The 27,741-nt window shown below is 50.4% G+C and overlaps 4 protein-coding genes and 1 long non-coding RNA gene across 5 annotated transcripts; 1 reads left to right on the top strand and 4 right to left on the bottom strand.

Annotated features, from left to right (window-relative positions):
• Nucleotides 1-4,363: 4,363 nt before the first annotated feature.
• On the bottom strand, nt 4,364-13,980 carry LOC100908115 (serine/threonine-protein kinase PKH2). The gene is made up of 14 exons (XM_029113298.1): nt 13,813-13,980; nt 13,462-13,701; nt 13,171-13,362; nt 11,353-11,557; nt 10,075-10,160; nt 9,606-9,768; nt 9,295-9,513; nt 8,793-8,930; nt 8,444-8,693; nt 7,167-7,431; nt 6,571-6,681; nt 5,477-5,628; nt 4,580-4,691; nt 4,364-4,474 (listed from the first exon to the last, which is right to left on the bottom strand). The coding sequence occupies exons 1-14, from the start codon at nt 13,978-13,980 to the stop codon at nt 4,364-4,366; spliced, it is 2,412 nt and encodes an 803-aa protein (XP_028969131.1).
• A 6,368-nt stretch (nt 13,981-20,348) lies between these two features.
• On the bottom strand, nt 20,349-20,993 carry LOC100908014 (uncharacterized). The gene is made up of 3 exons (XR_145278.1): nt 20,921-20,993; nt 20,609-20,785; nt 20,349-20,503 (listed from the first exon to the last, which is right to left on the bottom strand). It is a non-coding gene; the product is annotated as an uncharacterized LOC100908014 (long non-coding RNA).
• A 926-nt stretch (nt 20,994-21,919) lies between these two features.
• LOC100907876 (lipopolysaccharide-induced tumor necrosis factor-alpha factor homolog) lies at nt 21,920-23,834 on the top strand. Its single transcript, XM_003739478.2, has 3 exons — nt 21,920-22,197; nt 22,548-22,625; nt 22,833-23,834. Exons 1-3 carry the CDS (start codon nt 22,002-22,004, stop codon nt 23,000-23,002), a joined length of 444 nt encoding a protein of 147 aa, XP_003739526.1. The 5' UTR covers nt 21,920-22,001; the 3' UTR covers nt 23,003-23,834.
• On the bottom strand, nt 23,832-25,695 carry LOC100907736 (isocitrate dehydrogenase [NADP], mitochondrial). Its single transcript, XM_003739477.2, has 2 exons — nt 25,375-25,695; nt 23,832-24,986 (listed from the first exon to the last, which is right to left on the bottom strand). The coding sequence occupies exons 1-2, from the start codon at nt 25,600-25,602 to the stop codon at nt 23,922-23,924; spliced, it is 1,293 nt and encodes a 430-aa protein (XP_003739525.1). The 5' UTR covers nt 25,603-25,695; the 3' UTR covers nt 23,832-23,921.
• Nucleotides 25,696-26,155: 460 nt separating this feature from the next.
• LOC108865261 (acid-sensing ion channel 5-like) lies at nt 26,156-27,391 on the bottom strand. Its single transcript, XM_018642122.1, has one exon. The coding sequence runs from the start codon at nt 27,389-27,391 to the stop codon at nt 26,156-26,158; it is 1,236 nt and encodes a 411-aa protein (XP_018497638.1).
• Between the last annotated feature and the right edge of the window lie 350 nt (nt 27,392-27,741).

Raw genomic sequence — 27,741 nt, 5'->3', positions numbered from 1 at the left:
TTTTCCTCCCCCTCTCAGCTTCCAAGACATGCGCTCGTCGCTGGAGCTCTCATCTATGACAGGGCTGACATTTGATGCTTTGGGCTGCGCAATACCAAGACCTCTTCACTAATATAGACAACCCGAAAGCGCGGCTGACCGGACCATCATCGTCGCGGAATGCCTTCGACCCGGCTTAGTAGACGGGGCTTTGAATCGTATTTCATCGTTTTTTCCCCATTTCGTATGGCTCGAAAAAAAATCCCAGAGGAACTTTTCTAACCTTGATGGAAGTTATGTTATTAACCGGTTTTGACAGCCGAAGTGATAATTTGCTCGCCCCGCGTTCATTGCATCCATTCTGTCTGAAATCTTCGGCACGCGAGTCGACTGCTGGATATACCTTCCATTTCCCTGCTAATTCCCTCATGATTATATGGGGCGTATGAGCTGCGTCTTTGGAGCGACATTGTGCTGTCATGCCAATTGTTCACACTTATACGGGTTAGCGTGACGGATGGTCTATCTTGAATGCTCTTCATTAAGTTAAAACGGTCCATATTCCATTGAGACCTTCCATTTTGACGAGCAGGCGTTGCAGATGGAAAAGGTTCTCTCCTCGGGTAGGCTCCCGAGGGTCAGAGGAGCCGCCGACTGCGGTCCAAGAGATGATCGTCGGAAGTAAGACGGGGGGCGTTCTGACGACGCGACGCTGATATCCGACTTGCGAGCGACGGAATCTCCGCCGAAGACACTAAGCTACATCGCTCCGCTGGTTCGAGAAGTATTTACTAATAAGGGGAGGAGTACTCGAGGTCGTTCGGTTGGATATGTATATATTTTATCTACAATGGCATCACAGATTTTAGTGTCGTTTCCCAAAAACGAATGGCTCGTAGTACGCGTTCTGTGTAAGTTCCCAGTGAGGTCTGAAGTAACCGCCGCGGATCGTGTGGAGAGCTGCCGGGTGGTAAACTTTCGGTCCGGACGATCGGCTGAAGTCTCCAAAGGAGTTCTTGCTGTAAAGGTGTCGATCGCCTTTGAAGTAGAGGGGTGGCGCGGTTTCGATGGTGTTCTCGTCTATGGAGAATACGGGTCTGCTGTCAAACGCGGGAATGGCTACCAGCCGGTAAGGCACGGATGGTTGAACGGCAAGATCTTCAAAAAATGATTTCTTCGCGAAGACAATGGGTCTCCCAGTTGGCCCCTGATAGCGATTGATGTTCTGGTGGGGTGCCGCGGTTGCGAAGACCGCGAACAGCGGAACGGCCTGTCAAATGAATAACACGACTATTGAAAGCGTCTATCTGGGGCTGCCTAAGTCCCGAACTACTAAAGTTGGAGTCATCGTGAAAGCCGGCAAGGAGTAAGCCTTCTGAGTTGCTCAAGAGTATCCACAAGAGCTCCCGTGCGAGCGGGAGAACGATACGCGCGTAGCAAGCTCACTGGGGCGGGCCGAATCGAGAAGTTTATACTCCTGATTAACTTAGCAGAGCTATCGACGCTCTCTCCGAGGAAACGCGGTACGAGCTCTGCGAGGAGGGTTCGCACTCCGGAAGCGAGTCCCCCGAAGTTCAGAACTCCATTCTTCACAAAATTCAATCCGTCGTGCGATGATCGATATCCAATGGAGCACATCGAAGAGCACCGCGCACATATTTCGTAATCCTCATCATGAGCGGCCGCACTTCAGATGAGTGACCGGTTCCACCGCGTGGGAATCGTGACTAGTGAAATAATTCCAAGTGCACACAAAAATTCCTTCTACCACTGCGATCTGACTCGCGAGCTAGAACACCACCTACCAGAAGTGCGAGCATGGTTGCTTGTGGTGCAAGCAGCGAATGGCCACTGTCTTCGGCGCCCCGCGCAAGCCAAGAGAGATCGCTGTAGGAGGCGCAGTGGCGAGAAGACGACGACGCGACGGCGGCGGCGGCAACAACGACGACAACGGTGGCACCAAAGCACAAACCACACGGGAGTGTCTGGTTCTCCTTTCTATTGGGACCAGAAGAGTCTCAAGGCCTCCTGTTCATCTCCATCCGCAGTGTGTGAGAACGGAAAACCGAGCTGGGTGGGTGCCCGGGCCGATCATAAATTATATTTTCATTTTTCGCTCCGAGAGGCTCGTTGACTTCATTTACACGTCGCTACTCCTATTTCGCATTTTTCTTTGGAGTGCCTCGGTTGCCATCATTCCCGAAAGTCCGCCGAGGGACGTGCTCAAGGCGGTCGAAGACGGACGGTGCGAAAATCCCCGCAGCGGGTGGCATCGCGAAATGAAGGAGCTCTACACTGTGGCATCGATTGATTCGACGATCCCTCCGCTCCGGAGCGATTAATGAAACTGTGTGAATGAAAGCGTCGTCACTTGTCGGCTTAGAAGCAACAGCGTCGTCTGGCATGCGGGAACGGAGAACTAAATAAGCACCTCTATGAATTCGTGCCTTGGTACGTAGCGCAACGGCGAAAACATGTAACGCTCAATCGGACGCGGAATGTATACAGAATGCTCCATTAAAGCGGGATACAAAGAGTCCCACGGACTAGCCCGTGAGGTCAGCGGCGATCATGAGCAGCATCACGAACAGCTAGTCGGAATCCTAGAATGGGCTAGGCAGAGGACGATGACTCGACTTTCCACAGCGGTAAATGCGGAATTCCAGCCGTGTCTGCCGTACGGAAGATGAATGACGGACGCGTGTTCGCGGAAGCGCGGAGCCGGAGACCGAATAGTTCTCATGAGTGACAATTTTTGGATCATCTAGAAACATTCGGCACTCTTTCATTCGCATGCATCGCTGGATTGCTAGATTGCAGGGTGCGACCTGTTTATCTTTCGCGTAGCGATCCACGGCGAATCGATTCCAGAGACCCCTCTCTGTCGGACGGAAATCGAAATCAGAGTCGAAAACAGAGGCTCGCTGACCGAGAAATGCGCATTTCTGATGGAGTGACGCCGGATCCTTCGAGGAGACGTTCCGCCGCTCCGGCGGCAGTCGCGTGGTGGCACTCTGAATGCTGTCCAAGCGTAAGATTGGCGGAAGAAATCGATTTTTCAAGCTGCGGTCAACTTGTGGCGGGGCGTCGCTAATTGATCTATGTACCGAGGCAACATTGTTCGGCGCTAAATTGATTGGAATCCCTTTAAATCCCGCCTCTGAGCCACCCGATCCAGCGGGTCCCGCCGCGTACCGATCCGCGCCGACACGCCCATTCTGTTTGTCAATCACCACGTCTTATCTGCGGGTCGTCGATTGTTTCTTCTTTTTCTAGCCTACATGATGAATGTTTGCTCGACGACCCATCACTCAATCTGAATCTGACCAAAAGCGCTTCTATCGTTCATCTATCAGAACTTTCGAAACCGAGTGTCATAAGCTAGTCGGGTCAGGGGGGCAGTGAACAAACAAGGTGCGCATTGTGAAGAGTAGCTCGTGGTTTTTCTCCAAAACGGGAAGATCCGGTTTTTCGCCTGCAAGAAAGCATAGAATACCATCCTTCAGGAACAGTGGACCCTATTGGGAAGCGCCCGATCGCATTGATACATTCGGGACTCCCGCGACGAAGAACAAAGTTGTTTACAGACGCACTATGCCGCGGTGCTCCTTATCACCGCGATCAATGCGAATCGATTGCGCGAATGGCTCGCGCTGTCACTGTGGAGAATTACTCCGAACAAGGCATTTCGATGGACATTGGAGACTCCGCAGCAGAATAATTCACTTCGGCAGAAAATCTCCAGCCAATCGGACTCAATTTGATGAAATGACAACATATACAGCGCGACGTATTTTGTTTGCTCGATGAGGCCGCAGCGAGCAGCCTTGATTCCGAAATTCTGTCGTCGAAATGCCATCCAACGGGCTCCTAAATCATCATCGACAAGTGCATTACGATAATCAACTTTAAGATCGTCTCACAAGTTTGAAAATCTTCGACTTCCGGAAGTTTCGCGCCAGCTCACACTGCGTCGCGCCCATTCGTCCTGTCGAAGCCCGCTGGGAATCTGTTCGGGGACTCGAAATAATCTCCGGAATCCATCGGACGAAAGCAATGCGTACTTTGAAAGGTTCACTCGGGCCGCCGCGTTTCGGCAACGGAAAGTTTCGACACCCTCCAGAGAGAGCCATCGCCGTTGAATGCGCTCCAATAATAATCATATTAGCGGGGCAAGAAATGCAGGCGTTCCCCCTTGTCTCCAGGGTCGTACGGAACTTTGAGCCAAGCTCCGGCTGTAGTAGGAGCAACAACGCGTCGCGAAGAAGTATCAGGGAAACTCTATTGAAATCACGATGGCGACACGAGAGCTCGAATTCTTTTTCTGTGCGACTCTGTCTATTCCCTGTTCGTCAATGCTAGCAAACTTGGAGCTGGAGTCTATTCAACAACTTTTGCATATCTCTTTGTCTTCATTGTCCTCCCGGTATGGCGATATGGGCAGAATACCGATCAATAAATGCTTCTTGCAACTTTTCTTTATCAGGACCGACACCTGGGAAATATCATCAATCGGACGATGATGTCCGCGACCGCCGCTCGAATTCCGGGAAGATATTGCAATTCGATCCTTTGGCATCGATGTGGATTATCGAAATACCTGGTCATAAGTGTGGAATCTGGTTGTTCGCTGACCGTTCACAGAGAACAAGACGTCCCCGACGTAGAGCTTCGCGTCCGAGTCTTCCTGTATCTTAAAGTTCTTGTCGACTCTGCAAAAATATTCTGAATCTGGTACCTTTACCCAATCGAGGCGAAACAGCGAACCGTGGGAAAATGACATCGACTTTCCCGACGGCAACCTGTTTCTCTCCAAGACTCGAGCGACAGCAACCCCTTGTTTTGAAACGCCAGAGTTTTGCTCGGCTGCTGCTTTGGAACCGCAGACTAAATGAGCGCGAATTACATTGAGGTTCTTGGACTAATGTGTATGACACCCTCTGACACGAGGAATTGCAACGATGCCTTGCTTTCCGGCACTTCGCGTGCCAGTGCGTGTCCTAGACGGAAACTAGAAATGATGTCTCCAATGTCAACCAAACAAGCGCTCCGCTGACTATCTGCTCCAATTGGACTCCTCAAGCAAGGTGAAATCCTCACAAAGACAACGTGTCAGAAAAATCTTCTGTCTTCGTCAAATTCGTGAAAACGTTCAAGACAATGAGAAGCACGCCACCATCGGATCATCCCGCCGCACGGGACGATCGCGACGGCGGCGAGAACGGCCACTATCGTCACCTCTGTTTAGCACGAACGCTCTCAGCTCAGATTTTCGACACGCGAGCTGGACCGGATCCGAGCAGAAATTAGTCGGCTTCGAACAGGTGCCCGTCTGGACCTCGGAAAGTCTGGCTTTCGAAAACGGCTCTATTTCGCATCGAAACCGGACCTTATCTATCAGATAGGGGACGAGCCACCGTAGGATATCCAGTTTCGGGATCGAGCAGCAGCGAGCGCGGATAAAGATTATCGTAATCGACTTTCAATTACTACTCACGATGTCACGAGATGGATCGCGTAGGTAGAGTACTCGTCACTGTATAGAAAAGTCTTCAGCTTGAATCCATGCTTGTCTTTGAGTGGCGAAGCTTTGCATTGGACCTTCAAGAACACCTCAGAGTTGTCCGTGATCCCGTACGCCGAGAAAATCTACGGAAAATGAAGGTTCGGATGACTTTCCGTACAGAGGACAATTCGCTGCGACCTTCAACTTAGCGAAGGACCTGCTGGAAATCCTCCTGACTGTGTTTCTTCATTCCGGTCTCGGAAGAGAGCAATCGCGTTCGCCAAGCCCCTACCCCAGATGATGTCAGCTAGATTCATCCCCTTGTGCAGGCTGATCTACCGATTCTCATTTTCTTCAAGATTTCGAGCAACACCGAGAAAGGAGCTCGGGACTCCGTGCGCCCCGAGCGACTCCCCTCTCTCGGAAGGATTTATGGCCGCGTCTTTGATAAATCGATAACGAATAAGAATGAATGAGGCCCGAAATTCGTCGCTTCGCTCGACAGCTCGTCAGTGTTTGTATCCGCGATTGTGAGCGAAGGCATCTGGGGCTGCACGGTTTGTCCAGCCGTCAGGCGATCGGACCACCAAAATTCGGCCTTCAGGCTCACGATCAACTGAGCCCATTTAGAATATCGTACACATCCACCACACATGAAATTGTTGCGAGCGGGAGAATGCCAAGGAATCACGGAGAGTACCGAATCATCAACCCAATAATAACTACAACAACAACAGGAGAGGCCGTCCCCGGAGAAACGGTGTCCTGATCGCTGTGAACAGAAGATCAATATCAACGGCAGAAAACGCCGCAGAGAAAATTCGCATTAGTCAGGACCCAAGAAACTCAGCATTTTCTGTACATTCCCAATTTTTCGGATGAAGACTATCGATCAGCTGCCCATTTAAAAAATCATTAGGAACCCACAACCAGAGATGAAATGATACAGTCTAAAATTCGATGATATCGGGTTTTGCAAGTGAGCAGCTTCGCTTCCGAATTCCCTCATTGTGTCGGATGCGGTCGGATAATTTTGAGCTTGACTCAAGGGCGAGAATGAAGCAAAAAGTTTCACAGCTACTCACGTCTTTGTTGAGCTGGACGTATCTGAACGGGTTCTTCAGTACGACGGTCAACGTGAGTTTCGCAGCATCGCGAATATCTTGACGGATATGATGCTCGTTATTGGCCGTGATCTGTGGAAAACGCATGCGATGAGAACTCGAGTTGAAGTGTTCGATTCCAAAACGTAATCAGCTTTGAAGGGGTGCACTGCTTGGAGCTGTTTTCTGCAGCATGAATAATTGAATCAGATGATCCACAGTAAACCCGGCATCCAATCAGATTGGCCACCACTGATTCGTACGAAAATGTCGCGAACTCTTTCACTTCATCGATCCTTATACGAGAAGAGAAAGCGGCGCAATTGCCGAAGGCATCCCTTCCGTGAAAATTCGGCGTGCCAGCAGCTGATACGCTGATTGTAAACAGAAGCACTGATTTTATGTTTCTTTTTTCGATGCATAGGGATAAGGCCAGTATTATACGATGCGGCCGTTTCTGGCTATCTTAATGTCTTCGCAGTCGGATTCCGATGAGGCCATCAAGAAATTGAATGTCACCGAGCGCCTCCCGTGATCACACATACGAAGATTGGCTGAATTGTGAGGCACCCACGTACCCTTATCTTGTTCACGGTGTGAATGATATCCCCAAAAAGTAGACCCCCCGCCAGCGCTTTTGAATGGGCTTTGATGTCGTGCACGAATCCGTACGCTCCGTAGTCGCCTTCGATTACGCGTACACAGAAACCGAATTTCGGAGCGCAGGTTGTCGCCTCCCTGACTAGGGTCAGCTGCATGAGGGCCGCATGCTCATTCCAGTCGCTAGATTTCAATAATGTCTTGTGGCTCTTACAGGTGGCTTTAGACGGACCGGGGACGGACCTGGGAAGAAGCATGGGAGGAAATTACTGTTATGATATCTGGATGCTGGTTGAATGGAGCAAATCACGGCGCCCTGCGACAGAACAAGATTGCTAGTTTTGCTCGGTCGTCAGAACCCGTTCCTGACCAGGAGCCTCGCAGTTAGCTCGAGCGGAAAATAGCGGAATTCTGAAAATCACGGCCGGATTATCCATCATGATATCGCTACAATCCGCTCCCACAATAAATTGCACACTAGATATAAGAAAGCTTCGCGCCTCTATGGTACATATTCGAAACTGAGGTCAGCTTGTCATTCTGAAGTCGCGAACGTCTTCTCGGGAAGTACTTTTTTCCCGTGGCGAAATACAACCCTCAATCGAGAAACGCGGGAAAGCACCAGACCGAGAATAGACGTTGTCGAAACCAACGGAGATCGACTGTCTCATCAAGAGCATCTTCTGGGAACGATGCTCGGTCAGAGACGCAGCCCTTGACAAAGGAAGGAGAGGAAAACGGATGTGGACGACTGGGTGGTATCGAGAGAATTCGCAAATGGTATCAATCGCTTTCGACTCGCTCAGCGGCCGGGCGCAATCAATCAAAAATCACTGGTTATTAAGACCAAAGATCGTTGCGCGGGACAAGCAAAACGCTCTGGTCATCCAAAGGGAGCAATCAACTTCGGGACTCCGACAGAGTACCCAGAAGTTGTCAAAGCTTGTTTTTCCCATTTTTCACGCACGCGTAAGCCTCATTCCAGAAGAAAACCCCCAAAGAAGAAAAATGAATCGAATAGACAGGCTTCTCATCCCAGTGCATTGCCCATTAAGGAGGAGAACGCGCGTACAATGCGTCGTCAAACAAAAAAAATGGCCATGTTGCAACTTCGATCGGATCGATGCCAATCGCGTTCGTAAAAGCGGCTATTGTCAAAGGATGCGACTGCATCATCATCACCACCACCGATACAAAACACACGCCGACAAAGATCACTGCCAAAGATATTATCTAAGCTCTCACGGCAACTCACTTATCTCGGGCATGACGTCCCGGCGAGGAGCCGTTGTTGTTGAGGACCTCGAGCATCTGCATATCCAGTTTTGTCGTGGGCTCCTCGCACCGACACGCGAGTTTCTCTGTGTACAGAAGAAGCTCCTCCTCCAGAACTTTCTCTGGCTTCGGTGGATCGAGATCGCGTTCTTCCGCGACCAAACCAGCGAACGACGCAGATACGTAGGTGAGCAGGGACTTGGGACTTTTATCGGCGTCTTCGCACTCATCTGAGATGCGCGTATCAATTTCAGCCAATGATAGTTGAGGTCGGACATATGAGGACAAAATCGAGTCGGAGTGGGGGACAAGCTGAATTCGCGTCATACCCAGTTCGAGTAACTTCTTATCCGTTTTCTTTTTCCGCCCGGTTTTCGCAATGAATGTTTCGGCCACGTAGAACTCTTTCGGCATCTCTGCGAAAGTCTCATTCCCCTTGCTCTTGACAAGAGCCGCGAAATCGACATCTATGGACAGTAGATAGGAAACTTTGTGGAATGAGCAATCAACATTAGCCCTTCCAACAATAAATCAAATGAATGAATCGTTGGGGCTTTGTTCTGAGAGAAACGGTCTCCCTGGTCACATATTCGCATTCTTCAGACGGAATGCCGGAGAAGCTAATCGGAAATGTACGTGGCAGGCTATCAGTGGGAAACAAGAAGATCCGAGGGTCGCTCAAGAGCCATTCGAAGACTGTGACCTAACAACGACGGCGCCAACAAGAGCAGCTGTAGCAGTCATTCCGATGCAGCCGATATCCAAAAGCGGATGACTGTGGAAATGGCCAAGATAGATGATTGGGATCGCTCTTCTCGAAACGAAACGGACCTTTGAAGTATTCGTGATGTCTCAATTCTGCATACGATCCGCTGCCGAGTCTCTTGTGCGGATCCTTGTCCAGCAGTCCTATAATGAAAACTTTCAGATCTCTACTGACGGCGGGTTTTTCGGGCCAGTCGGGTGCATCGTGTAGAATCTTCTCTCTGAGCTGGAGATCTTGTCCGCGGAACGGGAGCTTGCCAGTCGTCAATTTGAAGATCACGCAACCTGGAAACCGAGGATCCCGGAAAGTCGATCAGGGCCGAGGACGAGATGCATCGCGTACGCTTCGACCGATCTGGGAGCGATCGATTGCCCACCTATTGCCCACCAATCGAGGGCTCTTCCATAGTGATGTCTCTGGATGGCCTCGGGGCTCCTGTACGCCAGAGTTCCGGCCTTTTCCTTGTCCGAGAACTCGCCGGCGGTTCGTTGAAAATAGCACTTCATCAAACGAGCCCTGATGTTGTGGGCAAGGCACACCTACGGACGATGTAAAGTGGCTCGTCAGAAACAATGAGCAGTTTTTCCGATCAGAAAATTTCGACGAATTCTTCGAATCAATCCTTCGAGAATCACTCGAATGAAATATTGCACCTAGACGGATCGAGCTCATGGGTGTATTCAAGTGCTGGAAAATCGGACCTTCCGCATGAACAACACTGTTACATCGCTTAAATCGAGATAATGTCGGCGGTCCGCTCACGAAGTCATCAACAAGGCTATTTCAACGAACATTAACGAGCGGGCAACAGGGGTGAAACGATGGATGCTTCGCAGACCACTTACTTTTGAGGTGTCGAAGTCGATAAGCTTCAAGAAACCCTTGGCGGTAACGAGAATGTTCGCCGTTTTCATGTCTCGGTGAATGAATCCTGCAGCATAGAGAAAATCATGATATGGCCATGTCAGAAGACCATGTCTGTAATCAGATGCGAGCGACGAGAAATCATCGGAGAATTCGCCATAATGAAACGCTGTGGTGAAATCGAAACGACCGTTTCCCCCTTCTTGTTCTGCTATCAGAAAAGACGCGTCACAAGACAGCTCAACATCGTTCAGAGCTCTGACTACGATGGGAGGATTGTCAAAGTTGGCAGATGACTCCACTCGAGAACGACAGACGCGCGTTCCCTTTGGAAATCTCAAGGTCCGGAAGAAAATATTCTTTCGTAGCAAGATCCCCACCGCCAGGACACGAGTGTTGATCGTGCAGGAAGCCGCTTCGCGAGATTCCCTCAATCGGGGACGCTCGTTCTCGGAAACGGCTTCGTCTACCCAAGGTGAAGAAAGCCACGAGCGAGGATCTGAGAGTAGATCGGCTACACCCCTGGTCGGACACTCCTCATTTTCGGTGAGCGAAGTTTTCTGCTTCCACATACGACTCCAGCCGAATTCGTCCACCCACAGCCACCCAGAAGACAAGGGGCGGGGCTTTTCACAGTAAGCCGCTGTTTAGCGCTGCGACAACACGGCAGGGACGCGAACGCCAATGCTGCTCCGATATTGCCCAACGCATATTGATGATGATCATAAGATGGTCGAACGCAAGCAACGGTAAACGTCGTCGACGTCACCGATGCCGAACAGCCGTCGACATGTGAAACGGGAGCAGTTCTCAGGAGATGTCATTTCCAACGACAAACCTCATGTCAATCAAACGCCTCGCGTCATGTTTTCTGTGCGACAGAAGCTGGGGCGTGCGCGGACGTCGACAGGACGGACAGTATTCGGCGCTACGAGAGGTAGGGTGGCACGTGGACCGAATGGTCTATATTCCGTCCGCACGCCCGCCTGCCTGCTCGTAAGCCATGTAGTGAACTGGCACGACGCCGGACGGACCGACGGAGCAAGGGACGGACGAATGGACAGATACTGCGAGTGGCAATGGAACACTACAGAGCTTCGCTCCGTCTTTGGGCTAGGCCATCGCCTGTCATGGCGATTGCTGAATTCAATTCCTTCTTGGTGGCATTGAAAACCACAGTGATTAGATCGATCGAAGAGTGATGATGAAATCATTTCGTTCGTTCCTCCAAGAACAACAAACACAGCGTACAAACGTACCGTGGAGATGCAGATACTCGAGTGCTATGTATAACTGGGCGGCCAGTCCGCGGACAGTTTCGGGCTCTAGTTTCCGCGAAACCTTGATCAGTTGATTAAGATCTGCTCCTCTCACATGTTCCATCAATGTGATGTGAGCGTTTTGGCACTGGAACACAGCGAAATACTGAACGATAAACACGCATCGGGTCATGCAGGCCACGAGCTGAAAGAGAAAAAACAAACTTAATGACATCGCCCTCGGCTCGTTCGACTCGCGCCCCAAGTCCTGAGAACTTTCGATTTGGTCATCGGGACATTTTATTTTTCCCAGCGCATTGTCTCGCTAATTGGCTCGATACTGCGAAAAGATAACGAGAAAAGGAGACTCGTTGTCCTTGCTCCCGTCGACCGGACTCGTCAGATGCAGTGTCGATGGAGACGTTCATTAAAGGAGAATTCGAATCCGATGGCCGCTGCAGATCATATCGGCATCAGAAGAAAACGAGCATATCCTTGAGTTTAATGTGTTTCCGGGAAGTTTCGCTTCGGCTAGGATTACCGGAGAGCTGTTTTGGACGAAGACACTCCTTCTGATCTGGACAACGAGTTGAGAAGGGGAGACCTTTGCAGAACTCGAAGGTCCGGAGTGTGCACACGGGTAGTTCCTACGAGGGGTGAGGAGTCCAGATGGAGGCAAAGAACTCCTATAGGCCAAGCGGAGCTCTATCGCCTCCGAGTGTAAAAGACACGAGTCTGTCTTAGCCTTCTTAAGAAACCGTCTTCCCCTCACGAGAAGTAATAATTCATAAGTGATGAGGAAGGGACACCATTCGACGAGTGTTGCTGACGAAGGACCCTCACGAAGAAGATGAATACGAAGCCTATCCGGACTCGCGGGAAGCCGGATACTAAGTTCCTATCCAGAGGTATCGCTATCGTATGGAAAAGTCAGTTATACCTCTAGATTAGACATGGATTATGGATGAAATGGTAGTAAATATTCTTGGACGAGGGATCGATGAAGCTCACTGCTCCCGATGCATCCTGTTTCACAGCTTCCGGCAGTGGAATCGATTCGCAGACGGCGCTCCCTCCAAGTAATAGATTTTCGATCCCGTATGGATTGAGCTATAAGACAAGCCATCGACTCGATACATCTTACGATCTATCAGCATGAGAGGCTCGTACCTCAGGCAGGAGGATCAATATGCGTCCATGCGTTAGAATATCTTCCATCAGGATCGATCGAGGAATCATTGCACGAACATTCCGCAAGGATGCCGTTGCTGCGATATTTTTCCTGGGCTGAGAATCAGATAGGAGCGAGCCGAATGCCCTCGTTCGATCACTGTGATTCAGACTCGGAACATACAGCATTGGCTGCCCCATCCAGTGACAGATTCGAACAACAGTTTCCCTTTTTTCAGGAGTTTGCGAGACCGGGTGAGGAGAGACGGCGGTTATCGTCGATCGGCATGGGACATTTTTGGAGCCTGCCTGCACTAATCACAGCTTTCCGGCATAGGAGCGGCGCCGACAGGAGACCTGATCAACATGAGGTATTCGCTGATCTCTTCACTTAGTGCTTAGAATGCATGAGATAGCATGAGACGTTTCGGGCACAATTTCATCCATGAATGCAGAAGCTCCTCGGGAGAACTTGCATCGACCGAGGCACGAGCGGTCACAAGAACAACAGAAGGATTTACGACAGATCTCCAGGTTCAAGCTGACTCCGAATCGGACGATAGGTCATCGGTGATATAACAAAGCGTTCCAGACAATATCAGACAATATCGGTGGACGATATCAAGAATGAAAAATAGGGAACCTCACTTTATCCGCGCAAGCATGACGCAGGAGCTGGAACTTCTCCAAGGGAACCACCTTGATGCACACTTCGAAGTCTTTGGGCAGGTAACGTCCTAGGTACGTTCGGCCGAATCCTCCCTGGCCTAACAGCCTATCTCCTTTCAAAGATTCCAGCGAGGGAATGAAGTCCTTCATATCCCATTTCTCGATTTTGAACTGGGAGGAATAGAAAAGGGCCATTGTGAGAACAAAGTACCACTCACGACATCCAGTGTTCAAGGATGATGATCCGTATTCAAGGATCATGAGACGCACTTTTGCTGCTGCGGCTTCCATATGGTCGGCTAAGCGGTTCCAATCAATGAGCTCAGGCTCGTCATCGTCGTCCTCATCTTCGTCTTCGTCCTTATCAGCCATATCAGCTAAAATTGTGACGAACGTGAACAGTTTGCCAGCCATCCAAGACCCAGCTACTGGGCTTTGCTGCAGAACTCGCAAATGGAGGAGAACCAAGTTCTCGGTCAGGGACCCCATAATCTCCATCTCAGCTTTAGGCTACGGAGGGAGGGTGGTCTCAAAAGGGAGCGGAGGACAGGATAATCGATTCTGATCCAGGATAGCCCTTTCTTACAGCAGATTAGGGCCGCGAAACTCTGATTCAAATACCTTGTCTTTGTTGATGCCTCGCAGCATTGTTTGGGTTGTCAGGAGGATTTGCTCTCTGCAGTAATATTGCATCGGATTCATTGACTCTGGGGATTCTTTTTTCAATTTTTTGAACAACGTTATCAGGAGCGCCGCCGTCTTCTCGCGAGACTTGTCAACCACCGGCATTTTCTCAAGCAGCCTGCTCGGCGAGGAGCTTCGCATGTACGAGACATCGGATCTGCGAATATTCGATTAGGGCGGGTAATATCCTCGGCTACAGGAATGAGCTGCCCCGATATTTTTCGTCATTCATTACGATCATCGGATGTGACGCAACGGTTCTCCCGATGCCTTGACGAGAGACACGCTTCCGCTTGAACACTCTTCCGGATCTCGCGTATCGGAAAAACTCACGCTTCTGAGGGCGGCGAACTTTTCGAGAGGCTCGACATCGTTATTATCCAACTTTCCAATCCAATAATCGAATAATCGGCAGAAGGACCCTGGAAAGAGATCAAAGTAGGCAACAGTGACAGCGACGGAACTGCGCATCCGTTTACGGATGCGGTTGAAGCTCATCCGACGGGACCTACCGACTTCCCTCAAACGTGGCGGGTCTCTCGCCCGCGTCTCGGGCGCGTTTCCCAGTTAGAATCGGAGTTCTAACCCCTTCACACAAATGTCTGATGAAAAACCAAGTCGTATGAAATTAATCCAGAGAATGATGCGGTTCAATGTTCCTTCAACGCGGTGACTTCTATACTGAGTGAGTGAGAGTAGCTTTCCGAGGTTCGACTCGTGAGGACTGACCAAACATTGCCATCACTTCCATAGGTACAGATCTTAGCGACGTCTGATTCTTTCGGAGGAAGCATAGAGGTTGCGGAATCGGACTAGGGTCTCTTCTCTGAGAGAACCTTGTGTCGCCGGAATTTCGTAGCGGAGGATTTGTGAAAAGCAGTTCGCTATTCGGCCACGAACTTCACTTCGATTCTCGCCGGCTTCGTTCTCAAACGAAACCCCGCTCCGACCTCACCTTGGGGAATGAGAAAAATAGAGAGGCAGCCTCCAAGATACGAGCGATCTCTAACGAGCGGGCAGGTTCTGGAGGCTTGAAAAATAGACGAACATGCCCTTCTATCAGAACATTCACGGTATTTCGAGAATTCAATCCGAATACCTAACCGAGTCCGACACACGATCCGGAGCGGGAGAAGGATGATTCCGGCCACTCCCTCCCTCAGTCCGCCTTATCGGACCGACCACTTATTCGGTCCAGAATGGCTTAGATCCGAAATGGCTCCGATAAGCGCATCTATACTGTATTTGAAATCGGCAGAAGATCGGGAGATAACGGGGAATTCAGGTTATGGACCACGAAGGGCTCCGAGATACGAGTTCCCTGGATTATCTTCTCGATCCACGTCCCTGAGCCAGGAATCTCAGTAAAGTTCCGCTTCTGCTCTGCACTAGGTCGGAATCTCGATCGGCAGCAGTGCATGAATGTCCAGGTATAAGGAAGAAAGTCACATGGATGTATTCGAAAATACCGCGGTCACACAAATTTTCCAGGTACGCGAACGAAATTAATTCATTTCGGCTATAACAGTTTTCGCAATAGATATGGGGCTTTTTACAATCGGGGGGCTTATCCACCGTCAGAAAGCGGTCCAGCGTGGGAGGCCTGAGAATGAGACTATATATCTCTTCTAAAACCCCGGATGCCTGCTGGTCATTCGTGCGCTTCCACGCCGCGATCGCTTGATGGAGCTTCTAACGCTTCTCGCAGATGTCGCCTCGCTCGGCTCCGAAGTATACTCTGGAATCCCCCAATTATTGTAGCGCTTCGCGTCCTTCACAAAGCCTTCCGAAAACTTACTTCCACGTCTCTTCCCCTTTGGAGAGGACTCTCCTATCACGGAAGGAAATCGGCCCGAGCGATGATTTCACTTCTGGCCGCCTCACTGATTCAGTGAGGAAGACTCGACACACTTGTTTCAATCTGTGGAGCGATTTCATAAGCTTACAGACCTTATCCTCCGCCTGGAACATGGTAGGTTGTTCCATTCATGTATCTTCCTTCTTACAAGTAAGAAGTAAGCTCCTTGATCTCCATCTTACATGGAGCCGATCGGCGGTTTTTCCAGTCAACGCACGCTGAGTGGCGCTCGCAGGGCGTTTTCATCGAAATCTACTCCTATCGTTTGCTCGAAACCTCTCCCAGCAAACCTCGCTCACTATGTATTCTGTAACTTCTCCCTCACTGCTCCTTTCAATTGGAATACCCATTTCGGGCTTCCATCTTCCGACACTGCACCTTTATCGAGGACGGAGAGTCATTATTGCTGGCGAAGCAGAAAAATGTTCTGACGATAAGCGACGAATATGCATTTCTGCGGTTTTTCCTCCTCTGGTTGGGTTTGTCTGCATGCGCCAAACATCCGGAAACGCGCAAGGACTTAGGCAGGCTTCCGTTCGGACCTTGCTTCCGTCGGGTACATCGATACCGTAGCTGTCGCCGGGCTCGAGCTCTTCGATCTACATGCCAACAGCTTCCGACCAGGAACTCCCATGCAGACCAGAATCTGTTAACATGGCCCTTGCTATTCCTGTCAAGGTTCGCACCGCTCTTTACGTCGGTCCTTTTTTCTTGTGGGCAATACTCTACAGCGGTTTCGTGTGTCATGTCGTTCTCTGCAATGAGGTTGAGACTCGCTTGTTGAGGAATTCAGTCACATTGTCACTTCGTGCCCTCTTCACTTCGATTCATTTCGCTCCGACTCCATCAGGTTCGGCCTCGGACTCCCCACTTGCGATCTGAGTCTAGGCTTGGCAAATCTTGGTATCTTCTGCATGAAAGAAGGTGACACTAGCGTCTCACCGAAATACAAATTCCGAGCTTTTTCGATTGCAAAAACATTTTCGAGCGGATCCAAGCGATAACCTCTGGACTGTCGATAGTGGCCAACGATGATGAATCTCTCTCCCCTTTTCTCCTCTGGTACAGAATAGGTCAGACAACCAAATGCCTGTAAGGGATTGAAATTGGATTTTCTTCCGAACCAAGTTTCCCTCACAGGAGCTGTCGACCACAAATTCTTCACTTGACAAGCTGTTGGTATCGCTTCAGCCCGAAAACCTGCGTCGAGGCCCGCGTCCGTCCTAATTGACATAGCCCGCTTCACCAGGGTCCACAGGGCTTTGTCGGGCCGAACATTTTGTTCAGGATGATATGCCGGAATTCGTCCTGCATTCTTCGGACAGTGCTCCTTGACGCTCCGATGGCCTTGATGCCCGGGATAGAGCGCACCAAGCGCACCCCCACGGTACGCCACTGCCACCGCAGTCTCTTGTTGGATGCCGTGTTCCTTGAGGGAAGACGACAGCTTCCTGTTCAAGCGTTCCGTGTCATTATCAGTTCGCAGTCTGCAAAGCAGATTCAGAGCTCGCACTCAGCGTCCCGTATGCAGTGCACCAGTTTTTCAAAATTCGGCGACTTCTGCTTCATGAAAGCTACTAGAGTCATCCTCGCGCGGTCATCGGCAGAAACAATGACAAAGAACTACCGAGGACCACAAAGACTTTGATCAGCCTCCAAGCCGCCTATGTCGCTAGTGACTAATAGTGAATAGCTGTGCTCTCGTCACCGACGGTGGTTCCGGGAATTTCGGACGCCGTTCTTCCCCACCAACACAAGCTCCTCAGATACGTTTTCCGGTCGGAACTTGACGCTTGACTCCTTTCATGAGTTTTCCAGCTACCTAATTACCTTATCGCCTCTGCATGAAGATGTGCTAGCCTTCCATGCCAGCTATCGTACGAGTCGCTGAGATACCATCACGGACTACAAGTGCTGCTAGAAGTGAGCAGACATGCGATCGAAACAATTCAGTGTGAGAGCAACTAGTCTCTTCACAAATATTACCAAGATCGCTTCTGATCTCGCACATGTCTCCGTCGAAGCTCACTATGAATCATAGCCCGTACGCTTGTCTTACTGACATCAGACTTATTCCACGCCCAGGCACATTCAATACGTCGCGTGGCATCGAGTAGCGGCACTCTCCATCAACGTAACAGCTGGGGAGAGCGTCTCTTACCTCAGCAGACCTCGTGATCTGGTTGTTCGTTGTTGGTACTAGTCCGGACCGGGCTCCTCTGTCAAGGCTGACGAACAAATTCTCGATCCCGTCATGGGAGCTCCGGAGTCGATAAACCAGTCTGCATCGGTGTCCGACTGAGTCGTCGTCGACAATTCCGGGAGTTGCTCGAAGTTTACGGAGCCCTTGCTCTCCTGTCCGTCGCCCTTCGTGCAGATAACGATCATTTTGTTTCCCGTATTCGAGTAGCAATACCTAGCTTCTCACAAGTGCAAGAGGCTTCCCGGAGATGAACTGTTGGGTCCATCCCTGGTGGGTATATTTTATCCTCTCAATGAGCGCCGACCTCTAATCGCTCCATTAGGACCACATCAGCCTCACTGTTGCAGGATACGAAAACTTCGTTCCGATCGTGATCTCAGGAGCGCAGTTCCCGGCTCCTGTGCCACTTGCCGGTCAGCTCCACTGAGGAGTCTCTGTTCGATGAGCTCCCTTGTTATTTCTACGTGGGTCAAACCTGCATCTCGGATCAAGAAGAAGAGGCTACTCTTCATACCCGGGATGGACGACCCTTTTGCTCCTTCGGTTCGGTATGGATCCACCATCTACCTTCTGGCCTTTAACGTATTTCCATAACTCACGGATGAAGATATGTTCCTCCATCGCGGAATTCCAGGTAAAACAGTTCCTCGCTGCTCCAAGCTATCCGAACCACGAGGCTGCGCGGATTGATGTTGAAGTCGGCTTGGTCTCTCCAGTCATGTGGGTTGTGACTTTGTAGCAGACCGCCCGGGCCGCCATTCTGTTTAGCGTAGATATACAACAACGAAGTTAATTAAACGCTCACTCGTTACACGACGACCCAACTCGCCGTCTCGTCTGTATTATACTCCAGTCGACCCGCTTTAACTTCTCTCGGGGACGGTGGAGATGGCTCTTTTTCATCATCATTCCTGGATCGACGGCTCTATCGTGAAGTCGCAGCTCCGAGTGCAAGTAAGGCATCTGTTGCTACCCCACTGGGAATTCGCCGTTGTTCCGGCTTGTGTCGTGGGGGCCGTCTGTCTTTATTCTTCAGGCCCATAACCTATACGTTCACACTGCAAGAGACGAAGGGCACGTCTATACATCGGGCACCCAGAGCGATAATCTCATGATCCCCCGCTACGCTTTATATAGCCCTCCAGGTTATGACGCGCAAGGCGCTGGCGATCATGCTTGAAGGTGACAGGATCGAAGCTTCGGGTTGCGATTATGGACAAGCGGTCGAAGAAATCATGGGTGGCACACCCGGAAGCATACGATAATAGGGGTAGGTCTAAAGGAGCCCCCATCGGACATTGCTCTGCACAGAAGCGGGCGGCTCGCCTTCAGTCGGGATTACCTTTATCTATATCTGGGAACAGCCCTCGTGGAACGACTGGCGGAACTTATGCTCCGGCATCGTTCCCTTGGGTGATACCTGGTCGAGTTCTGACTCGATTCAGGCAGTCATTCGCTCCTTGTTCTTTGATTTACACTAGCCTCATTTGTCAATTAGTACATAATTCTTCGATCCAGAGGCTCTGCCCGAAGACCTCCTGCATGCAATAAAGAGCTGATAAGTCCCAGATCCTGAATCTCTTGATGGTGCACAGGGCCTCATTCCGCCCGATCGTAAGAAGATGCCTGCCGAACTCCAGAGGGATCCGAGCTCAAGACGTTGCGCACCACCAGAAGCTTGCAGAACTCCAAGAGGAAGACAAGCATACAACAATGGTGATTATCTGTTAGACTTTCGGAACTTTCGAGCCCGGAAATCGATGACGCTGAGCCAGAACTCGACGCTGACTCTGCAAGTGTGTATGACCCCGCCCATGAGAAGCTAGGATCTTCATGCAATACTCCTTTGCGGCAAGACTGAACTACAGCTTCGTATCCCCTCGTCATCTGTGGAACAATCAAGGACGTTCCCGGCCGGGGAGCGCTAGCCATATCGGGCGCTAGCACCAAGGCCTTGACCGAACGGTTCGTAAGAGCCATGTGGGAATCTCCGAGATGGTGAAGCGTGTTCAAGGACAGAAGGCTACGCCGACTTATCATGGAGTCAGGATGTTGATTCTCAAGTCAGGTCAAGCCCCCGTAGAATTCAGCGAGATATATCGGACTCCTAATCACTAGCTCATCGAAGCGAATGACTTGGAGTCAAATCAAATCTCGCTCATCAAGTGCGTGCACCATGGAGGCTCCGATGTCGCACGTGCGAAACTCGGAGCCCATGAAGCGGTCTGGACAGTTGAATGAACGATGCGAATGACGCGGTATGACTGTGATGCGAACCATGTCCGAATGAAGATCGATAGGCGGAGACCTATTCATTTTCCGAAGTACCCAGATAGATTTTCAGCACTTTTCCATTCCATTGCATCTCCCCGCAATGCGGGATGAACTCGATGCAAACTAGAGAAGGGATACTCTATTACAAGTTCGATTACCAGTCTGTTTATTCTAAAGAGTCCGTCATCTCAAGATCATTCCGACGTCGCGTCTGCCCGATCCGTAGATCTGGAATTCGATCCGCAAAAAGCGACTCGGGGGATTTCCGAGGCTCGTAGAATTCGATGCAGCGACTAGAAAGGAAGAGCATCTTAGGAACCCGTCTCATCCTCGTGACCGGTATCGACTAAGGATGTAGGAAGCATGGTATGCCTCCGATAAATTCTTGAGGAGCGCACCTCTAGCTATCTTCTGTTCGCTCTGAGTCCGCAGATTGCTTTTTCCGAAGCTGTTGCGCTCGAATCTCCGCTACGACGGGACTGTAGATGTAGGCTGTGGACCCCAAGGCTAGGAGAATTCCGACGATCCAGTTCGTTGTCGGAATACTTCGGAGTTTCCGAAGAAACTGGGACATCCTGCAAAGAGATTAGACGATTTCTTTATAAGCCGCCGCGGTTGAATCCAGACAAGCAGTGGAACGTGGCGGCAACGATACGGTTTTCATTCTTCGGGTAACTCAATCAAGGTCTACAGTGTCTTTCAGTCCTCACTTCTCTTGGGTGAGCCGAACGCGGCAGCTGCCGGTAGCCGCAGGTCGCGCAGCGCACACACAGGCAGAAGAATGTTTATGTTAAGCATCCTCCTAGCAGACGACGGAGTCAGTACAGCTGAGATAACCGACGTGATATTCAGGCGGCTAATCGGCGGCGTACTCGTCGTTTGATTGAGGCTGTGGGTGCACTGAACATCGCATGAGAGCTTGAATAGCGGAAGTAGATAATCTCAGCTAAATCCTCCGGAAACGAGGGTTCCAAACTGGTTTCGGAAGTTTCGACCTTCTTCCCGGCTGATTTATTTCTCGAGGGAACTTTGAGGTACATCTGATTGGTCGCTTATCGCGAAACGTGCTCCATGAGCTTCGTGGAAGCTTGGACCGTGGACTCACCTCTTCTTCTAAGCTTCGTCGCAGCTGTTTGTCTCAGAATACGACTCCCGTTCCTGTCTTTGGGTGGGCATATCCGGGAGATATCCCTGGGAAGTTAGTGTCTCCTAAGGAGACTTTGATGAGCAGGGGAGGCGTTCGCTGCTGACTCCCATGATTTTCCAGCAGCTTCACCAAAGCCTTCACTCAGACTTGCTCTCAATCCATAGCGGACTTTGCAAAGGAAAATTGTGCTCGCGCGAATGTGCACTCAATCATTTCTCGTGAAGAACTTTCGGCTCAATGTGGAAGCGGGTGTGAGGAGAGTCGACGAGACCGCCCCATACAGCCGACAACTCCAGCAAAGATCATTGAAATCATCGGATTCCTCCTCGCCCTCTGACTCTCCGGCTTTACCTAAGTAAATATTTGATGCAAATCCTGAGGCTAGAGCTACGAATCATCGTAGAACAGTATCTCGACCATCGGAGAAATAGACAGACAGAGAAGCAGAGAAAACAGTTTTCGACTTCTGAATTATGCGAGCCGAATCGGAATGAGCGCCGCTAATTTCCCTCCCCTCAGTCAGTTGGTCGTCGCTATCGTCCGCATGTGTGTGATTGTTTAGGTGGCCGAGGGAAAATCTCTCACTCCTTGTTCAGAGCGGACTCGAAATCATCCCAATACGTATCACAGTGCCATCTTTGAATATGGAAAAAGCTGGAACTCTAGGTGCGTCGGCACCTCCCGCTGCATCCGAGGCCAGCCAACCGCCCCTCTATCCTCAAATGCCTCCCATGGATCCTCCGCCGCCGTACACCCCTCATCCCGGATTCGCAGTTCCGCAACCACAAGCGGTTCCCCAGCCTGCGGCTCCGGGGGTTACCGTACCTCCGAGAGTGGACAGTAAGTTACTTCAGACCAGACGGCGAATTCCTCTAAGCTGGGAAGATTAGATGACTGGGTTCGCAATTCACCTACGACAGATCTCTCGAAGGTTTCATCGATCGAGAGCCCGCATAGTACATGTCTAGCAGTCTAGCTCCCCGAACAAGTGATTAGGCGAGCTCGAGAACGACTCGATGTACTTGGTGGTTCGAAGCTCCAGCTAAATTCCCGAATCGCTGAGATGAGAATGTTTCCACGATGGTTTCGGATAGAATGAGCGAGCGAGCCAGCCGAAGAATTCATCATCATTTCCAGCGTTTTCAATCCTCATAGGCTGTATCCATGATAGTGAACTTATTGAATTTCAGTACACGTCATCCGTGCGCGCATGGGACCGCACTCTCAGCAAGTGACGTGCGGCAGGTGTGGAGCTCTGATCATGACAGGTGAGTGAGTCATTCGATGCTAGCCTTCGCAAAGAAAGGCGCGTTCTGTGATGTCATCCTGATTATCCATGAGTCCCCCGCTGTGTTCGTTCTGGCCACGCCGATTTCTGAAGCCATCGACGGAAAGTGCGGATATTCCGAATCACCCCCGATGCCCGCACTCAGTGATAACATCGTTCATTGAGGAAATTTCATTTTCTCTTCCAGAAACTCATGTGCGACCGGGACTATTGACGTATCTGTTGTGCTCAGCGTTGATCCTCCTGAGTTGCTTCTGGGGCTGTTGCCTGATTCCCTGCTGCATCCCTGAATGTCAAGATGTTGACCACCGCTGTCCGTCTTGCAATGCCCATCTCGGGACCTATAAACGTTTATGACACATCGGCCCCTCAAGCTTCGTCACTTACCCCGTAACGGAGGCTACACATCGCGCTATGAGATCGAATGGCACACAGTAGACAGATTTTTTACAAGAACCTGTCTAGCGGCGACGATATCTGATCACTCGGCATTCCAACGGGTTTATTTTCGAACGGTGACGTTGTTGTCCAAGTATTCCTCGTTCACTGCACACGCGACTTCTGAATCTGGCTCTACCCATCGTATTCTGCGAGAAATTTTCTCTCGACAGAGACGCATTTTGTGTTCATTCTTGCTTTCAGTATAAGGGAGACGGATCTCACGTTTCGCCCTCTACGATGATAATGAAGTAATTATGGGGTTATCTTCAGTTGAGAGGGAAGAGAACTTTGATTCTCGTTAAGCCCAGGGTCACCCTGATTAGAGCTCTCCACTAGAGTAATATAAATGCATAAAAAAAAACTCATCCCTCGGATGAGTCAGAACAATATTAGGGCTGAGAGCTTCTGCATATCTTTGACCGATGCGAATATTACGGGTGATGGCCGTAACATTCGATATCATCGAATGTGGGGACGATTGTTGAAATTATCCATTGTTGACCCGAGCTCCAAGCCGGGTTTCGAGTTCACCACAATTTTGTGTTCCCCCATAAGCGGACTGCTTTTGTGATCTTCTGTGACCGATACCCAATCAAGACGAATCCGATTGTTATGATGTGGTTTCTCTGCGCTGCTCACACTTGGCATCGATTTTCGATTGTTGAAGAGGTCTCCTCCCCTTAACATTTACTATCGACGTGATTGCGATATTCACAAAGTAAATAAAGACGTTATCCACGACGGCACACCATTGCATCTCGTTTATTCTAGAATATTTTCATCGTATATCTACTTATAGTCAACACACTTCCGTAATTCTGAAGCTCATTACAGTCTATCTCAGCGAGCGGTCGAGGCGGGCGGCTATCGCCTCCAAAAAGTCCATGGTATTGAGGTAATGCGATTCTTGCACATTTTTCATACCATGTATACAAATTGCAAGATCTTTCGTCATCTCTCCGTTCTCTACGCAATCGATACACGCCCTCTCGAGCGATTCACAGAATTTCGTCAACTCGGCATTGTTATCCAGCTTAGCGCGATGCGACAGTCCTCTCGTCCAGGCGAAAATGGACGCGATAGGGTTTGTGCTTGTGGGTTTACCTTGTTGGTGCATTCGGTAATGTCGAGTGACGGTTCCGTGGGCTGCTTCGGACTCTATTGTCTTACCGTCGGGACAGACCAGAATCGAAGTCATCAAACCCAACGAGCCGAAACCCTGGGCAATGATGTCGCTCTGTACGTCGCCGTCATAGTTCTTGCAGGCCCACACGAAACCACCGGATGACTTGAGCATTTGCGCAACCTGATCATCGATCAAACGGTGCTCGTACCAAATTTTCTGCTTCTCGAAGTCTGACTTGTATTTTTCATCGTAAACCTCCTGAAAAATGTCCTTGAAACGACCGTCGTACGCCTTGAGAATCGTGTTCTTCGTGCTGAGATACAGAGGCCAGTTCTTCATCAGAGAGTACTGGAAACACGAATGCGCGAAGCCTCTGATCGATTCATCGGTGTTGTACATGCAGAGTCCGACCCCCCCATCTCCGAAATTATATACTATCGCGCGCTCCTCCGCACCGCCGTCTGCGGGGGTGAAGACCATTTCAAGTCTGCCTGGTTTCCCGAACACACGGTCTGTGGCTTTGTATTGATCTCCGAATGCGTGTCGGCCGATGACAATCGGTTGTTTCCAGCCTGGGACCAGGCGCGGGATGTTCGAACAAAGGATCGGCTCCCTAAACACAGTGCCTCCCAAGATATTCCGGATCGTTCCATTGGGACTTGGATACATCTTCTTGAGGTTGAATTCCTTCACGCGAGCTTCATCGGGCGTTATCGTGGCGCACTTGATGCCGACGTTGTGTTCGAGAATAGCATTGGCGGCGTCTATTGTGACCTGGAATGTGACGTATCGAGCGACGTTTATCGGCACGAATCGAGTATCTACGAGGAGTCGATCATCCTGTGACATTGTAGAATATGCTGCGATTAATCCAGCAGGGTCGGATATGAGGGATTCGGCTCCAAGGGTGATCTCCGAGTCCTCATCCATCCCATCCCTTTGCGAAAATTGAAGTGTGGCTGCAGTGGACCCGGGCCTCAGCTCTACCCCTAGGTTTGTGGCGACGGTTTCCGGCGTCGGTAGTCTCGGCAAGAGGACACCGCAGAATAAAGACGGGACGCCGTCCGAGGGAGACCGTGCAGGGACGACGAGACACCAGAGCGACAGTTGTCACGCGCACCCGAACCGAATCGCCCGCATCATATTGGAAGCTGAAACCTACCTGGTCATTGGTTTCATCTCTGTATTCGAGTCCGAGGTCATAATATTTACAGTCGACATCCACATATGGGAATATGAGACGATCCTTCACGAACTCCCAGATTATCCTCGTCATCTCATCACCGTCCAACTCGACCACCGGTTTGGTTACATTGATTCTTCTCGTTGTACTCGCGCGGCGTGTCCCTAAACGGGAAATCTGCACCAGAGATCGGAAGATCCGTGACATTTTAGACGAGTCCGGGAGGCTCCGGAGAACAATTTTCTTGCTCCACCGGTTTTCGAACGTTTTGCCGGCGCTCGCTGTGGCCGTGTTGATAAAATGCTTGTGGTTCATTGTGTGGTACGCTAGGGCAAGGTCAGTGTCTACAGGGATAATTCGAACAAATAGGCAGGCGGGAGAAACGGGGAATCCGCGTCTAGTTTGTTGCGTGCTAAGCGCTGATTCTGATATTGAGTTCAATCTGCAGAATTTCTCTGGTCTGCCCTCTTCTAGACCGAACGTCCAATGAAGTCTCCGACATCGAATCCATATTCCTGCTGTCAGAAATGAAACAATGACATGTAGCCTTCAGCAGAAGGGTTGCACGAAGGACGTTCACAAATAGAGTACACGACTCATGATAGTCCGCTCAGGGCGAATCTCCGAAATTCAGATTGATTCGAAGAATACTGCAAGCGATCTCAGACTCCTCGAGAATCGGACGAGAAACTTCAATTCAGTCCGGAGTTCGGACAGACCGTTCCCGGAATAAGTTATCCTTCGCAAGCTTACAATCCTCCTACCCGTGAAGATGTAGACGACAAGTTCTGATGATGATTTCGACAATTTCAAAAAAAATCAGAAACGAGAATCCCACGAACATTCCCATATAACCTCCAACGAGATTGATGAGCTGCACGAAAGTCATTGACGGAACTTCAGTCGTGTATTCACAGCTTAGCGAAGTGAAATAGAGCTTCAGACGACTAAAGAAAATAGACGCGTTTTTCGCACTAGGCAACCTCCACGCGCTCGTTGAGACCTGTTTCGAATATGTCGTTTCCGTGCAAACCAGCGGACAAATTCCGTTCCGCACGTTTCGATCGTCGAGGTTCCGACAACATTCCTTCGCTTCGGGATGCATTTCACACAGAGCGTCTGTGTCTAGATAATCGCTTCGAGCTTTGACCTCGGGAGTGAAACCGCATTGCTTGAAGAAATCTAGAGCGTACTCGACTTTGAAACAAATTTGGGTGACATACGCGCCGAAAGTGTCGACAATATCCTCATGGTACTCTTGTTGGCATCGCGTTACGTACGGCTCCCTCAGTCTGCGGGACACGTGAACACTCAGACCGATGGTCGTAGTAGTACCTCCATTCAGATAGACGGCGTTCGAATTCACCTCGGGCATCGTTCCTGGATAATGGATCATGACAAGGTAGCCCGGAGTTTTCACTGACTTCATAGATTCGCTCCTATGAGACCTCAGCACCAGACTCAAACCGCCGTCGATTGTAGCCCTCCCACGCACCCTCCCGTATTTCCCCGCATCTTCCTCATCACAAAACAGACAGAAGCACTCTCCATATCTCGGGAACGACACGATTTTTTCGCGGAACCAATGCTCTTCGCAAGGCTTGCCGGCGAAGAAGCAGCTTACAAGTTGATCTTGTCGGCTGAAAACGGAGTTATCCGCGATCTCCTGTAACATCTGATCTCCGTAAAGATTCATGAATCTTCCAGCAAACTCCACTTCGTCCTCGAGATCGCACAATTCTCTCGTGAGGTTGCGGTATATGTCAGCACAGAAGATCGATCTCTTGAATCCGTCCATGTTGCACACGGTGATCGATGGCATGCGGAGCCCCTCCACGGAGCGATCCTTGATTTCGGTTATCGTACTGACCGCGAATTTCCAATAGTCTGCCGAAGCGTACCAAAACATATAGATGGTCAGAGCGCACATTGCAGAATACACGACAGTTTTGTACGTCGTTCCTAGCGGTGAGTCCTCTTCGTATAGAGCTGCCATTCCTGTCGTGCTTTCTCTGATGAGTCTCAAGAGGTTTCCGAGGAAACCGCGATGTCGGCGGTGCTTGAAAGCCAGTAGATATTCCAGCTTGACTCTGCGGCGCTCCGAAACCGTACCTGCGACCCTGAGTGGTCTCATATTCGTTTGCGCTGGAAGAGCGCTTTCGCTAGGATGAAGCTTTTGCTCAGTGCATGCTGAATCAATGCTAATGACGCGAACGATTCGTGTTCGGGGGACCCCGTCAACTTCTCTGGCGTGCCTCAAGGGATGGCGGAGCGCGAAATTTCGGCATTACGTGCGGGCTCGCGTGCTCATACCAGGCTGTCAGTATTTCTCCGATTTCCCCGCCG

Source organism: Galendromus occidentalis, unplaced genomic scaffold (genome assembly GCF_000255335.2).
Source record: "Galendromus occidentalis unplaced genomic scaffold, Mocc_1.1 scf7180000076543, whole genome shotgun sequence".
NCBI lineage: Eukaryota > Metazoa > Arthropoda > Arachnida > Mesostigmata > Phytoseiidae > Galendromus > Galendromus occidentalis.
Note: the sequence above shows the minus strand (reverse complement) of the source record. Positions and strands in the feature narration are given on the sequence as shown.

Bases quoted from the DNA above. Each gene is read 5' to 3' on its own strand.
- LOC100908115 (XM_029113298.1), bottom strand. From the start codon at position 13,980: ATGCCGGTGGTTGACAAGTCTCGCGAGAAGACGGCGGCGCTCCTGATA. The intron at 8,694-8,792 runs GTATGACGCGAA...CGCGCATCTCAG, and splicing joins TAAGAAGTTACTCGAACTGG to ATGAGTGCGAAGACGCCGAT. The intron at 4,692-5,476 runs GTGAGTAGTAAT...ATATTTTTGCAG, and splicing joins GCGATCCATCTCGTGACATC to AGTCGACAAGAACTTTAAGA.
- LOC100907876 (XM_003739478.2), top strand. From the start codon at position 22,002: ATGGAAAAAGCTGGAACTCTAGGTGCGTCGGCACCTCCCGCTGCATCC. The intron at 22,198-22,547 runs GTAAGTTACTTC...ATTGAATTTCAG, and splicing joins CGTACCTCCGAGAGTGGACA to TACACGTCATCCGTGCGCGC. The intron at 22,626-22,832 runs GTGAGTGAGTCA...TTTCTCTTCCAG, and splicing joins TGGAGCTCTGATCATGACAG to AAACTCATGTGCGACCGGGA.
- LOC100907736 (XM_003739477.2), bottom strand. From the start codon at position 25,602: ATGTCACGGATCTTCCGATCTCTGGTGCAGATTTCCCGTTTAGGGACA. The intron at 24,987-25,374 runs GTAGGTTTCAGC...GTCACATTCCAG, and splicing joins GAGATGAAACCAATGACCAG to GTCACAATAGACGCCGCCAA.
- LOC108865261 (XM_018642122.1), bottom strand. From the start codon at position 27,391: ATGGCAGCTCTATACGAAGAGGACTCACCGCTAGGAACGACGTACAAA.